This window comes from Gracilinanus agilis, chromosome 6 (assembly GCF_016433145.1).
Source record: "Gracilinanus agilis isolate LMUSP501 chromosome 6, AgileGrace, whole genome shotgun sequence".
Lineage (NCBI taxonomy): Eukaryota > Metazoa > Chordata > Mammalia > Didelphimorphia > Didelphidae > Gracilinanus > Gracilinanus agilis.
This window is the reverse complement of record NC_058135.1, coordinates 111,144,507-111,160,177: the sequence shown is the minus strand read 5'-3', so window position 1 is coordinate 111,160,177 and position 15,671 is coordinate 111,144,507. Positions and strand designations below refer to the sequence as shown.

The 15,671-nt window shown below is 35.8% G+C and overlaps 1 protein-coding gene across 3 annotated transcripts in view; it reads left to right on the top strand.

Annotated features, from left to right (window-relative positions):
• Positions 1-15,671, top strand: part of RAPGEF2 (Rap guanine nucleotide exchange factor 2) — a 320,910-nt gene that overhangs the window by 165,696 nt on the left and 139,543 nt on the right. For 2 of the 3 annotated variants that reach the window (XM_044681464.1, XM_044681463.1), the window contains exon 5: positions 14,375-14,450. In XM_044681464.1, coding sequence (XP_044537399.1) covers positions 14,375-14,450 — 76 coding nt within the window. Of the gene's footprint in view, positions 1-14,374; positions 14,451-15,671 lie in introns of those variants that run through there. The other variant, XM_044681468.1, reaches the window with a different exon arrangement.

Here is a 15,671-nt window from a genome sequence, read left to right as displayed (position 1 = left end):
TCCCTTTCCCTTTCTCTTTCCTTCTCTCTGTTTTCTTTCTTTTTTTGAATTTGTCAAATTAATTAATTAATTAAGAGTTTTTTTTTGGGGGGGGTTGGTTTGGTTTTGTTTTTGCATAGTCACAAGATTCATGTTCTTTCCCTCCCCTTTCCCCCTCCCTTATTGGGTTTTACATGTGTCATTGTGAATCTTACATGTATTAATTTATCTTCTCAGTTTTCTTTATACATCTGGGCAGGATCTTTATTTTTTCCATTTAGAAAAGCAATTGTTTGTATGTCTTCTTTATAGTGTATGACTCAGTGCTACCTGAATTATTAAACCTTATATGAGGAAGGTGGGACAACGTTTGTTCAGCTTTTTATAGACCTATCCCTTAGTGTCTTTATTTGGTATTGTGTGATTTGACATAACAAGTGGAACATTATTAGAGACCATAATTTTGATGTAAACAGATTGATTTCTGGATACACAATTCAATTGCTCAAGACTTTTTATTCATTTAATTTTTACTACCTGCAAAGCACAGTGCTAAATACTGAGGATATACAAGTGCAGAGCACATAGTTCTGACCCACAGGACTCTTACAGTTTATTATATGATAAACAGAGATCTGTTTGCAGTATTTGCTAGATGGATTCAACTGAGACATTCTATGATGGCTTAATTACATTGACACAAACCAAGTAAAGGTAATCCTATTAGCCTCTAGTATCCAAGGAGGGAGAAAAAGCTGCTTGTTTTCTTCATTTTATTTCAGTCTTACCTTTCAGCTTCTTTTTCCTTTGACAAAGTGATTTTCCTAAAGAGTAAGTCTGACCCTATCATCCTCTGTACCATTTAATAAACTCCAAGGTTTCCCTATTACCCTCAGGGTCAACAATGATTGGCTTTTTTTGTCTGGTCCTTAAGGCTCTTCATAATATTCTCTCCTTTTATTTCCACCTCCCACCTCCCCACATCATTCTAGTCTTTTTTAACCCTTAATTTCTGTGTATTGGCTCCCTGGTGGAAGAGTGGTAAGGGTGGGCAATGGGGGTCAAGTGACTTGCCCAGGGTCACACAGCTGGGAGTGTCTGAGGCCAGATTTCAACCAGGACCTTCCGTCCCTAGGCTTGACTCTCAATCCACTGAGCTACCCAGTTTCCCCCTCTAGTCTTCTTAAGTTGTGCTTCTCTCCACACTCTATAGCAGTGGTTTTTTGGCCTACAGCCCCCTTTCCAGAAAAAAATATTACTTAGCCCCCAGGAAATTAATTTAAAAAAATTTAATAGCAATTAATAGGAAAGATAAATGCACCTGTGGCCATCACTGCTCCCCTGGATTGCTGCAGCACCCACCAGGGGGCGTTAGTGCCCACTTTGGGAATCACTACTCTATAGTCTAGATATACTGGCCAACTTGCTCTTCAATAAACGTGACCCTCTTTTTCCCACTTTTATGCCTTATGGGGGCTGTCCCTTTTATCTGGAATCGTCCTCTTTCTCACCTTCACTTCTTAGTTTCTTGATCTTTTTAAATTTTTCACTTCTAGCCCCCATCTTCAGAAAACCTTTCCAGGTCCTCCCAGTTACTAGTGTCTTCCCTATGAGATGACCTATTATGTACTCTATATGTCTATCTCATATATAGCTAGTTATTTATATGTTGTCTTCCCCAATAGAATGTTAACTCCTTCAAGGCAGAAACTATTTCAACATCTTTTTTAATGTGTTATCCTCCGATGCTTATCAAAATTTCTGGCACAAAGTAAGTGCTTAGTAAATACTTTTCGATTGATTAATTTAAATGTGAATAAAGTGCAGGAATAGTTTTATTTGTCTTCTCCATCCCATCTTGGTTTAAACTTCCAAATATCTTTCTACAATTATCACTCAAACCAGGTATGTGATTTAGGATTGGTCCATTGGAAATAATCAAGTGCTTTACCATTTGGCAGGCACAGCACGTGGAAAGTTTAACAATGAATTTGCATCGTCAAGCACATCTCAGTATTTGACCTTGAGACTCATGGGAGACCAGGCACTGCAGATTTCCATACTTGCCCTTGAATTAGGAGAGAGTGGATAATGAATTAATAGAAATTGATAAAGAGCATCTGTCAGGCAGTGACTGAGGTCACGATGCTGGTATGCGGAAACAGTGCCCATACAACATGTGTAACACATAATTGCAGCCATGAGAGGTGGGTGGGTCGTCCAAGCAGGAAATTAGTGTAAGAAGGAATGTTGGCTCTCATCTTCTCTGCATGCAGCCTCAGAATCAGGAACACAGTGAGAGAAAACACGGAGAAATGCTGTAGAGAAAAGGCATGGAGTAGATAGTAGAGCAGCCCCTAGCGCTGTTGCCTGAAAGAGACTGAAGGCAGTACATGCTAGTTTGTTAAAAAAGGAATAGGAATAAAAATGTTGATAATACGAAATGGTTGCTTCTTCTCCTGTGACGCTGCCTAAAGTAGCTGAGCTGCGACATAAACTGAGGACAAAATAATTCAGCTAGGAGACTTCCCCTTGAAATGTCTGTTGGTCTCTTTATTGGTAATTACTGCATATTGAGGACTGCTATTCAGAGACGTAAATCTGTGCTATTATAAGGTATGTTAGGTTAGAAGGATTTAGATCATAATTATTATGTTAGTATATTTCCGAATGAATGCTAAAGGAAAATCGAAACCCTTAAACTTTTAAGATTCCTTTTCGAATTTCACATTTCTAATTTTAGGGCAATTTCTGTTTTGGATTTTCACGTTTTTGTGCTTTATTGAATGCTAAATTTTGGTTGGGGTTAGACTTTATGAGTTTTATTTCATATTTTAATAGTTGGTTTAAATAGATGACTTTTTTTCCTACTATCAAGTATATGAAAATAATACCAAAATTGTAAAAACATTAAGTGGCATTTGACTCAGGCTTCCTTTTGGGCATATTTCTATAATTCATGTATATTTCAATGTTTACCCTGTAGAGGATGCATTTGATAGCATTAGCAGTTCCTTGTAAATGATTTTTCTTTAAGTTTCCGTGTGTGGTCCATGGGAAGGGAGTCCCAAGTTTACTTTTTTTTGGGGGGGGGTAGGTAAATTTACTCAGTAAATTCAGTGTGGTTTGGAAACACGATTTGCCATTTCTTTTTAAAAGACAAGATCCAGAAGTTTTGACAATTGTCTATCTTTTCTTAGCATTTGATTACAGAGGCAGGGTAAGTAAAGGTGTCATAGTAGCCTGGGGATGTCGCTAGCTTTAGTTATTTAGTAAAATCAGGCTACCTGTCTCTATATTATCAGACAAGCTACAGTTTTCCACAGCTCTGCATATAGCAGCTCTTGGAAAAACTGACATTCCAGGCCAGAGGAATTGCATTCCAATGGGTAGTTTCAGTGACATAAAAAAGGAATGTGGAGGCCCATACAAAGGGTGGACTTTGAGGATGTTGACAGAACAGCCTTCTGTGTTCTGCTACTGCCCGTCTGCCTGGGAAACTTGAATACTCAATGGTAGCATACATTTCAAATATTCACTGGGGTAGTGGGAGAAAATATCCAGGGAGCAGTCGGACAAACTGACTCCATCAGGACCGTAGTGAGGGACTGGAAAATTACCCTGCTATTCAATAGGTGATTCCTTAGGGAAGGGCTGATCTGTCGAAACGACATTAAATGCCTTTTGACATCATGTTAGGTTGTTATGGAATGCAGTCTCCATATTTTCTGCTTTTTATTTTTTGCTGTGAATTCTGATCCCCAGGGAGGAAACAGATGATGTTGCATATGGGAAATATGCCTCTCTTTTCTATGGTATGTAAAAAAAAAAAAAGCTAACAATTGATTATGAGTACTTCTACTAACTACTAGCTTATGTATATTGCACCGCTTACTAGTTTATATGAAGGGCTAAAGGGGCTGGCCATCGAGATCTCTTTCATTTCTTGAGAAGCTACGAATCTGAATTTTTCTTTGTGCCATAAAGCCATAGCATTTTGCAGCTGTAGCAACATTAAACTTCATAAATATTTGATAATTTCTATTTCTCCATCTTATTTGATGTCAAAACAAAGATTAATTCTGGCTCACCTTTGCTTCCACAAAGCATTCCACATGCTAGTTAAGTATAAAAGGAGATGCAGAAGGAATATGTCATTGATTCCATAATGCTCTATTTTGGGATACCTTAAGGTAGAAAAGAATGATGTGACTTTTAAGGATCTCATAGTGAAAGCACTAAAACCGGCTTTTGCAAGGAAGTTGTTTAGAGATAAGCTGACAGGAAGACATCTTTATTGTAGAATTTGCATATTTGGCTTTTTGAAAACGTGGTGCTATTTGGAGGTGGGGGTGGGTTATGTGAGTTGTAGAATGGTGTCAGTAATACAGGTTGGACTTAAAAGTGAGTTATTTCCCCAAAATTAAATGTGTGGAAGCTGGGAGGGGGTGGGTCACACTGAGATCAGATAAGTGGAAGGGCAGAGTCAGGGGTACACTGAATGACTGATGACAGGAAAAAGGATCAAAGAAGAGTTTATTTGCTGATCTGAAGACACCAAAAGACACTTGTTGTCCCAAGGCAAATTTATGTGAGCACTCTTTTCTGATTGATAAACATGTCTTGTTTCAGGTTGGCATTCACTGTGACTGAGGCTAATAAATATTACAAATCCAGCAGCTTTCTTAAAAACAATAGTGATAAGGTGCAGCTGTATAGTTCAGTGGAGAGAGAGCCAGACCAAGGTACAAGAGGTCCTTGGTTCAAATCGGGCCTCAGACGTTTCCTAGCTGTGTTTGGCAAATCACTTCACCCCAGTTGCCTAGCTTTTACCAATCATCTGCCATGGAACCAATACTTAGTATTAGGTAGAAGGTAAGGGCTTAAAAAAGCAAAACAAAGCAATAGGGATAAAACAAGGTAAGTTCAGTTAAACCTTAGTGTTAGCAACACAAGTATATAAAATTTTTTTAATCGAAATTTTTAAATTTTTTAATTAAAAAAATGTTCCCCCGTGGTTACATGGTTCTTATTGTCTCTTCCCTCTCTCCTATTGGAGTTGACAAGCAATTCCACTAGGTTATACATATATTATCACTCAAAACCTATTTCCATATTACTAGTTTTTGCAGTAGAGTAATCTTTTTTTTTTTTTTTAACCCTTAACTTCTGTGTATTGGCTCTTAGGTGGAAGAGTGGTAAGGGTGGGCAATGGGGGTTAAGTGACTTGCCCAGGGTCACACAGCTGGGAAGTGTCTGAGGCTGGATTTGAACCTAGGACCTCCCATCTCTAGGCCTGACTCTCAATCCACTGAGCTACCCAGCTGCCCCAGAGTAATCTTTTAACATCAAAACACCAAATCATATACCCATATAGACAAGTGACAAATTTTATGTTTTCTTCTGGATTTCTATTCCCACAGTTCTTTCACTAGATGTGGATATCATTCTTTCTCTTAAGTCCCTCAGAATTATCTATAAACTGCTTTTAAAGGTGCCACCACACTTGGTCAAAGTGGAAGTGCAAGAACTGGCAATACTAGTGGAGGGAAATTTCAGATTGAAATATAATTGGTACATGTTTAATGATAATAAATTAAAATACAGTACATCCTAGATAATGCTGATTTGTGGTTTTCTCAGTTAATAAGCCCCTAAAACAGGGGTCGACAACGTATGGCTCTCAAGCCATATCTGGCTCTTTTGAGGGCCAGATGTGGCTCTTTCTGCAGGAGCCATAAAGTCAATTTTTTTTCAGGCACTGTTACAGGAGCGCACTGTGAGCACTGTACGGCTCTCACGAAATTACATTTTAAAAAACGTGACGTTTATGGCTCTCATAGCCAAAAAGGTTATCGACCCCTGGTCTAAAAGGATACATTTCTATTTGAGTCTGATGCTGCTGTTCTAGAATATTGAAGAAAAGATGTGGTAGAGAAACCCTTTAAATGTCTTGACCCTTCTTCCTAAATAGAGTCTTTACTACCTTGCTAGTAAATGTGAGCTCTGCTTAGAATACTCATTTCCTCCACACTTCTTATTTATTACTGTCCTTTTATAAGAACATTAGCTGTGAAGTCAAAGAGATTAGGATCAAAAGAGGATAGGGAAGAGTAAATAGTACTTCTTTTCTTACAGTTTGAGGGAGCCCCTTGTGCCTTTCAGACAAGTTTCTTGTAACAAACCACTTTGGACTTCATTAAACCAGTACCCAAGAGAAAAATAAATAATCGATTTATTCTTATTTATAATTTTAAATTAAGAATTGTTCATAAATTTGGGTTTCATATCATCTTTGCTTCACAAGATATCCTTCAACTTCTCCATTCTTTTGTAAAAACATTTAAAATATTTATAAAATTGAATTTAACAAATCTAACACCAACCAAATCTTTAGATATATGAAATATTGTACTCCCTTATTCCCTACCTGTTCACTGAAAGGAAAGATGTACATCTTTATCTCATTTTGAAGCTGAACTTAGTCATTAAAATTATGAATTATTCAGTCCTTTGTTTTTGTTTTTTCCATTTGCATGGTTACTATGATTGTAAATAATTTTTTCATTTCTTTTTAAAATTTTCATTCTGTATCATTCTTATAATTCTTCTCTTTTCCCTGGAATTCCTCATAGTTTTCTTATTCCTCATTGTTTCTTGTGGCACAATGATATTCATTACATTTGTATGTTACTATTTGGTTAGCCAGTCTTTCAATTGATTCAGCTTCTTCATTTTATAGATGGAGAACTGGGTTCCAGAAAAGTCAAATAACTTGTCTAAGATAACATAAGCAGATGGTGATGGAGCTAAGATTTGTACTCAGAATATTTTAACTCCAAATCTCGCCTTCCTTCCACTATCCCCTGCCACCTCTCGCAGGTATTGGCTTTGACAGATATGATATGGGGAACTCTGGAAAAGAAAAACTTTAATTTCCATATCAGTAATAGGATCTTGTGAATGTTAGGGCAAGCATGAAGCAGGAATTGCTAAATGTGACTAATAGCTAAATAGTAGACCTAGAGTCAGGAAGACCTGAGTTCAAATTCTGTTTTAGATACTTGTGAGCCTATGTGACTGGGAAAATCTTTTAAACTCTGCCTAAGTTTCCTTATCCTCAAAGTGGGAGTAATTATAGCCTCTACTTTCCAAGGTTGTTTTGAAGATAAAATTAGTTAATATTTGTAAAACACTGTGCAAAGGCTTAAAGATCTATATAAATGCTAGCTCTTATCATTATATAAAACGAGATTACTATCAAGTGAAAAAGTAGATGTAATGGAACTTTTACAACAGCAATATATTTTTGTTTCATTCTCTGCACTACTGTTTTCCCCTCACTCAAATCCTACTTTGATGAGGCATTGGGATGGAAAGGTTCTACCAAGCCTGATAGCTTTAAGGACAGGTCTGGTCATAGACTGAATTCCAAAGAAGCTCATTATGAATAACTTGGCTGAAGAGTGAGGAATGTTTGCTTTCTAGAAAACCAGAAAAAAAAAACTGTCTAATTAATTAATCTCTTAATATTTTGAGATATATTGAAAAAATCTTTCTAAAACCAATCAACAAACATTAATTGTCGTTATGTGATAGGAATGCAAAGACAAAAATAAATAGAGCCCTCGCCCTTAACGAGATTATATTCTATCAGAGTTCCTTTTCCTTTTAGAATAAAGGACTCCTTCCCCTCCACCCCAAAAAGATTTAATAGAAGTCACTGGATTTGGCGTCAGAAAACCTGGCTTTCTTACATCAAAAAAATCAGAGATTCAGATGAAATAATTATATGTACATTTAAAAAAAAACCTAACTGTGCCACTTATTAGGCATTTGCTGTTGCTTATACTTGCATATCCCTTCTAAAATTAGTCGTAATGTGCCCTCTCAATAGCTTGATCTGTAAAATGCCTTTACTTACATATAATGCCCATTTTCCAAAGTTTGTCGCCTTTGGGGGAATACATGAAATTGTGACTCTGTGTACTTAAGTTTGTTCAACTTTATAGATATAGTTGATAGAAACATGAGATTATTATGATTTGGATCAATGGTATGCTTGTTCCTGTTGTGAGCTGAGTCCCACAACTTATAGCCAGCTTGGAGGTATAAATAGAATGTCAGGCTTGTATTCAGGAAAAGTCATCTTCCTGAGTTCAAATCCAGACTTAGCCACTTACTAGCTATGTGATCTTGGACAACCCTGTTTGCCTATTGCCTACAACATCTTATTTTCTCACCCTCCCATCCATTATCATCCCAAAAAAGAAAACTAATTCCTTGAAATAAATTTTAAGCAAACAAACTCTCTACAGAAATTTTATTCTAAGATCTAAACCCATCACTTCTCTGTCATTATTAAAATAAAAAAACAAAATAATGCATACAAACCACTTTGCAAAATATAAAGCATGGTGGAGTAGAGGTTTGGGGTCAGGAATACCTGGGTTTTGAGTCTTGATTCCACCCCTGGTTACTTGTGTGGGGTAGGACAAGTCATCTTTTTGGATGTCTGCCTCTGTTGAGGTGAAGGAGCTAGTCTAGAGAAGCTGAGGTTTCTTCCAGGTCCAAGATGCTACAGGTATTATATAACAGGAAGTTAAAGGAGGTTCATAGAAGTAGATTAAATTGTCTAATCAGACACAGCTTGTGAACAATGGAATTGGGCCTCAAGTCTAGGTTCTCTGCCAGATTTTTGTACCAAAATACACTAGAGTAGAAAAATTTGCCCTATAGTTCTAGTTTTCCTTCCCTCTCTTTATTTCCAGTTTAAACCTTATAATGATCTGCCTTTTCATTTCCTCCACTCTGTAAAGGTTGAATATTGGGTGGGGTGATAATTCTGTCTTGTAGTGTTTTTATTTTCTTTTTGTGTCAATATTTTTTGTGTCAAGGTAGGGCTTGAGTGGTTTCTTCCTTGATTTTTCCAGGAGAATTGACAGCCCTGTCCTTTTCCTAGTGTTGTGTGGAATTTTTTTTCCCCCTTTGGGCTCTATGTGTTGGGGGCAGTGTAGCAGAGTGAATATGTGTCAAAATGACTGTGAACATTCATTTTGTGAATTGTCTAAAGTTGAAAATAGTTAGACAGGAGCAGTCTGTCTATATCTGTCTTTTTCTTTTTGGAGATCATATTTTCTTTTTTCTTTCTTTTTTACTTTTCTTCTTTCAGGTTGTTTTTCTCTTCTGTGTATTTGGATTTCTAATCAGTTAGTATCTCTTTGGCAATACTTAACATCAAGGATTGAAGTTTTCCCATTCTACCATTTATTTTTGCCATGGTGATCATAAATTCTACTTTCACAATTCTTATTTTTCTTTTGAACATTCCCACAAAGGAATCTACTGGGTCTTCTTCCTTATCAGGAGTTGTAGCATTTTTCTTTGTCTTACCTTTTATTTATTTATAGATGTCTGGATTCTTTTTTCCAGTTTGGAGATTATGTTCCTTTATATTATTAATCTCTTTCCTGTTGGTTTATTGGCTTTTTTCAAGCTCCTCAGACACTTACTAGCTGGGTGACCCTGGACAAGACATTTAACCCTATTTACCTTAGTTCCCTCATGTATGAAATAAATTGGAGAAGGAAAAGGCAAATCACTCCAGTATCTTTGCTAACAAAACTTCAAATAAGGTCATGAATTGGATACAGTTGAAAATGACTGAACAAGTCCTGGAAAAGGCAGCTCGTTTCTTTGAACCTCAACTTCCTTATATATAAAATGGGGGTCGTCGTCTTTCATTGCCAAGTCAAGAGTTAATATAGAGTAGTGGAAAGAGTTTGGGAGTCTGGGGAGATCTGGGCTTGACATACATTTAGTGTCCACCTCTAGGCACTAAAGAAGGTCCAGTTGAGTTGTTTACAAGGAACATAAGGTTGTTTATGAGGATCAAGTAATATGTTTAAAGCTGAATTTTTGTCCTGAGATCTTTAGTAATTCCATACTATTTTCTTGACCTTCTCATTACTTCTGACTCCTTCCCTTTGGATTGTATTTCTCTGGGGGCTGGACCTCAAAGTTGTTTCAACTTCTTCCTGTGGCGGGCAATTCATGTTTCATTGCTTTCAGTCTCTTCATGAAGAGACTTTTGCGGGCATGTCAGACCCTTTGCTTCAGTCAGGCTTTATGGATCTACACACACTCCATCATCCTACTTTAGTTTCTTCTGATCTTCAGTTATCTAGCTTAGTGCTTTGACAGGTCAGAGCACTGATGTCCCAGCCATAGTAAGAAGTTGCATTTTGGTTCTCTGAGACACTGGGAGGAGGCTGGGGGTTGACTTGAGCTCTGCTATGACTGGTCGCAAACCCCCTGGACTATAGTTGTGGTAGTGGTGCTGACTGACTGAACATTTTAGGGTCTAGGGATTAGCTTTCTGCTGTTAGTTTGTTACATTTTAGCTCATACTTTCTTGGTCATCCATGACCAGAAGAGTTAAAACTCAAATAGAAATGGCAGTTACTGAGAAAACCATAAATTAACATTATCTTTGTTTAATTATATTTTTATTTATTTTATTAAATATTTACTAGTTACATTTAAATCTTGTCACAATCCACATCCAGGAGTTCTTCAAATTTATGGCCAGTGAGTTTGGCACCTTTGCTCTAGATGATAGAGATAGCCAAACCTGCTCTGCCTGGGTTGTCAAACTGTCATTTCACAATTTTGCCAGGGAGTCAATCACTATTCAAGAGCTGATATTTATTAGTTTCAGTTGCTTGCTCTGTTGGTCACTAATCTGAAGGACAAGGAGGTAGCATAATTTAGTGGAAAAGGCAAAAAATTTGAAGCATCGAGCTTAGGGTCAAGGGAAGTAAATTCAAATTCCTATCCCTAGGTACCTAAGTTTTTCATTACTTGTAAAATTAGAATTGGAATAGAAGACTTCCAGGTTTAGAACTATGAACCAGTGATCTTATAATAGCAATGGGTTAACCTAGAAATTTGAAAAAGTGAATTCTTTTCTATAGGACTTCCTAATAAATATGATAGACTTTAGGAAAGGGGAAAAGGTTGTAAATGTCATCTTTTTATGTTGGAGGTTCTTAATTTGTGGCCTGCAAACTTAAAAAAATTATTTCAGGATAATTTGTTTTCTTTATAATCCTTTGCATTTTATTTTGTTCATGTAGATCAAATGGTTTATAACACAAAAAATGTTCAAAAACTCCTGATTTTTGGTTTTCTTTTTCTTTAATATATGTTGACTTTAAATACAATTTATATAAGAACATATATTTAACTTTCTCCCTTTGAAGGTTTTTAAATCCCATCAATAATGCTTGTAATTTTCTATAGTCTACAGAAAGAGAAATTGCAAGCTTGTTAAACATTCTTTCCTCTCTCCAGTCCTTTACTTCCTCCCTTCTTTCCTTCCCTCCCTCCCTTCATCCCGCCTTCTTTTTCTTCCTATTTCCCTCTTCTTTTTAGGAAGTGCAATGGCCACTCATGTATCTAGTCCCATCACTAATAGGCATGAAAGCCCTGACAATCGCCATTTTAGACATGGGCCAGAGTCTTTTCTGGATGGGCCAGGGTGAGGTGGGAGAGGGGTTATTTTCAAAAAGGGAATTTTAATACTTTCAGAGTGATTATGGAAGAATCATCAGTAATTTTTCCTAGATTCCCTCCCCTCCCCTTCCCATCCCCTTTAGAATCAATACTCTATATTAGTTCCAAGACAGAAGAGCTTAAGGTAAAAATTAGGCAATGGTGGTTATGTGACTTAGCCAGGATCTCACAGCTAGTAAGTGAACCCAGGACCTCTCCTTTCTCTCAATCCAACGAGTCACCTGACTGTTTGTGACCCCCTTACCTTTTTTGCTTTAGTCTTCAATTTATTTCAACAAATAAGTCTTGTATCAAATAATTTATCAGGTAGCACCTAACCTTCAGAATCATTTTTTTCTGGGCTTTAGATTCTGCCTATTGACTTTTGTTTTTAGACAGCCATGAGTAGATATGCAATCTCCTTCATCATTCAAGGTCATAGGTGGAAAAAGTACACAGGTGATGTTGTCCCTACTAAAACAATTGTGTCCCAAAGCTTCCATTCTAAAGCAGAGTTTTCTTGTCTTCATTCTGGATATATAATATAAAATATGACTGACTTCTTGAAAGCAAAAATGGTTTATTGAGCAATGTAACCCCCTGCAATAACATCTAGTTGCATGCTATTTTTTTGTAAGGGAGAATTTAGGGGAAATGGAGCCAGTTTCATTTTCTAGGCAATATTTAGAAGTATCATGGAAATGTATAATACATTTTTAGTTGATGTAAGCATTTTCTTTTAAAAGCTATTTCATTTCCTTTTTGTAAATCAACCAAATTTTTAAGCGTTAGCCATAACCTGCCTCGTCTAAGGAAACCTTTTAAAGAAGGAAACCTTTTTTTTTTTTTATGCCAATTGAAAAATAGATATAATGGGTATAATATACAACAAAGTCAGCATGGAATAATAGATAGAAATCAAGAAGATCTACACTTATCTTACCTCTGACATACTGGCTCTGTGACCCTGGGTTTATGGGTGAGTTACAGAAATAATGCTAACCTCCACTGATAGAGAGAATTTCCTCATCTGGGAGTTCCCCTTATACCAATGAAGTTATGGGTCCAGTTTCTATGATAGTTAGCACTCATTAAGCTTTATTAATATTTCCCCTTGTGGTATTTTAGCATAGGATTGAAAAAAAAGTTGAAGGATAAGAAGAATAAAATGGGTTGTGATTTGTATCCATAAAAAATACTTACGTTGATGACACAATAAAACATTATAAACTTTACTTTTCGTAAAGTAATATACTTTTTTTTACTTTTTTTTTTGCTTTAAAATAAAATATTTTAGAACACCAGACCTGGGACTTGGGTGTCCCAGGTTCACATTTCACCTTAGACACTTCCTATCTGTGCAATACCTGGGCAAGTAACAATTCCAATTGCTTAGCCTTTGACATTCTAAAAATTGATAGAAAAAATAATAAAATAAAATATTATTGATATCTTTGGTATTTATATTGCCTACATTTATTTCCTCTCTCACCATCCTAGAGACCTTCTCTACCTTGTTATTTACAGCAAATCAAAGAGAGGGGAAAAAAGGAGTTAAGTGACCTTATGTTCTATTCCTCAGCCTCCGTCTCCCTCTCTGTACAGAAAGTGTGGTGAGGCTTTCTCGTGTCCCTTCTTTGGAGACAAATTTGAGCATTAAAATTTCATATCATTCAGTTTCAATTTGTCTTGTTCTTTCCTTTTCATCACTGTACATTACTTTCCCTATTCTGCGTACTTTGCATCAATTCAGAGATAAATATATGTATATCTTCTCTTGCTTCCCTTTGCCATAGTTATTATTTTTTAACAACACAGCAATATTCCATTATATCTATAAACCATGGTTTAACCATCTCTAATTGTTTGGCTTTATTTCTAGTTCCTTGCTACTACAAAAATTGGTTGCATAAACATTTTAATCACTTCGAGGTCTTACTTTTTTCATTGACTTCCTTAAAATATATGTATAGGAGAAATGCATATGTATAGGTCTCTGGGTCAAAACATATGGATGATTCTGTCACTTTCTTATGGCTTTCTACAACGATCAAACCAATTCATAGATACCAGCTGTGCATTAGTATGCCTGTCTTTCCATAATCCCTCCATCAGTTATTCCCATCTTCTGTCATTTTTGCTTTTTCATTGATTGTGGGATGAAAACTTCCTTTTTTTTTTTTTCTGCTTGTATAGCCAGTTTCAAATGATACTTATTTGATAGTATTTTATTCTTTCTTTAAGCATCTTGAGGGCAGTGACTATGACTCATTTATTTGGCAGAGTCCTGTACATTGTAATTATCAATAAAGGATTATTGAATTTAACAGGACACATAGTCTTTGTCTCATATGATCGATTACCTGATTTTGTGTGTGTGTGTGTGGGGGGTTATTATGAGGGATGGGGGTGTGGTTAGTTTAAAACACCATTTAGTTGTGTTTTATTAAATCTATAGATGACTTCACAAATAAAATTAATGCACTTTTCAATTGTTTGTCTGCTATCTCTATGTAGTATTTAAGCTAAAGATTAGATGAAGCATTTATTAAGTGCTTAATATATTTCAGTTATTGCGCTAAATGCATACTACTCAATTGGAAAGCATTTTATGTTAGCAATCATCCTTGAAAACTTGGAGCTTAGTCTAAAATTTTAAACTTCAGCTAAAATAGTATCTTTTCATGTCAAATTTCTTCATGTCAAGTTTCTTGATAAAGAACGAATCTTGATTATTTGTTCTTCATAGTCCTTTTATTTATCTGGGAGAGTGTTTAGCTATATGTTGTGAATGCCTTCAAGCTTTGAATTTGTTTTGATTATCTATTTTTTCCCACAGTTTTGGCAAACGTTCTGCAGGAAGCTTTAGGCGGGGCTGTGAATGCATTGTTTTGGAACCATCTGAAATGATTGTGGTAAGTATATTCCTGTGTGGTTACTTTCCTAAAATACTAAATTCCTCCAATAAACTGTATTTAAAAATATGTATGTGACTATTCCAAGTAAGAATTTTTTTTAACACCTTAGTGGTGCTTTGTATTATGTAACATTGAATGGAAAAGTGAATGGTTATTTCCTCGTAGGATTGTTAGGATCTGGATAGTTGTGCTTATTTATAGATTTTGGATACAAAAGCTAAGAAGGCAAGTTAAGGGAGCTGTTTCATAGACCTTGTGTATCAAATCTTTGTGTACTATTTATCTGAAATTTGGCAAGAATCCTTGAGTTGTAGTATTTAGCTCTCCAAGTGCTGATTGAGATGAGAGGTGAAAACTAAATGAGCAACATAATATTAGATGTAAGTAACTTTGACTTTTTCTTTTTAGTTTTTAATTTAAAGAAGATCAAGGGACTTTTAAATAATGGATTGGATTACAGGAGCCAAAGGACTCTGATATATTCTAATTTGTTAGACACAATTAACAGGGAATATGAATACCAATGACATTTCTCTTTATTTTTCATTTCCTTTGTAGAACTTCAGTATGCTATATGTATAAAGTTTGTTTTCTCTATAAAAGTTGCTAATGTAATATACCTTTGATTTTTCATTCAGGATCAAAGTTTTTAGGTGGAGAATAGATACATAAGGCATAAGCAATTTGATAATAATGTTTCCATGATGCCATTTTAAAACTAAGCAGTGCTCTTTTAAAATATGCCTGGCTGTTCAAAGTTTTCACTAAAAGTTGTGTTCTAGTGGCCAGCTCTGGGCAATTTTCTTCAAGGGATTTTAGGGTTAGATCCTCTTGTGTTGGAGAGGAATTTTTAGCAAGGAGATTTTTCTTTATTACAAGGTTTGATTTTAGTTTGATGAAAACTCTTTCTTTGTTTCCTGGTCAACAAAAAAATCTGTTGTTAGACTGGAAAGGTAGTTAAGAGTGAAATTGTTGGCACTGCCATAGCAATTTCCAATAGCAGGACTTTAAAAGCAGTTTCATCTCTTAGTGGGGATTTTGTGAACCAACAGTGACATTAAAAAAAAAAAATTCCCTGTAGCTTTCCATACATATGACTAAGAAGTAGTTTTCCAAATATAAAAGAATAGTCTTGGAGTATAAATTGTATTCCATATTATTGGGTATCCAAAAAGATCAATTTATTTGTTTTATATATTTACTGTAGAAGAATTTCAA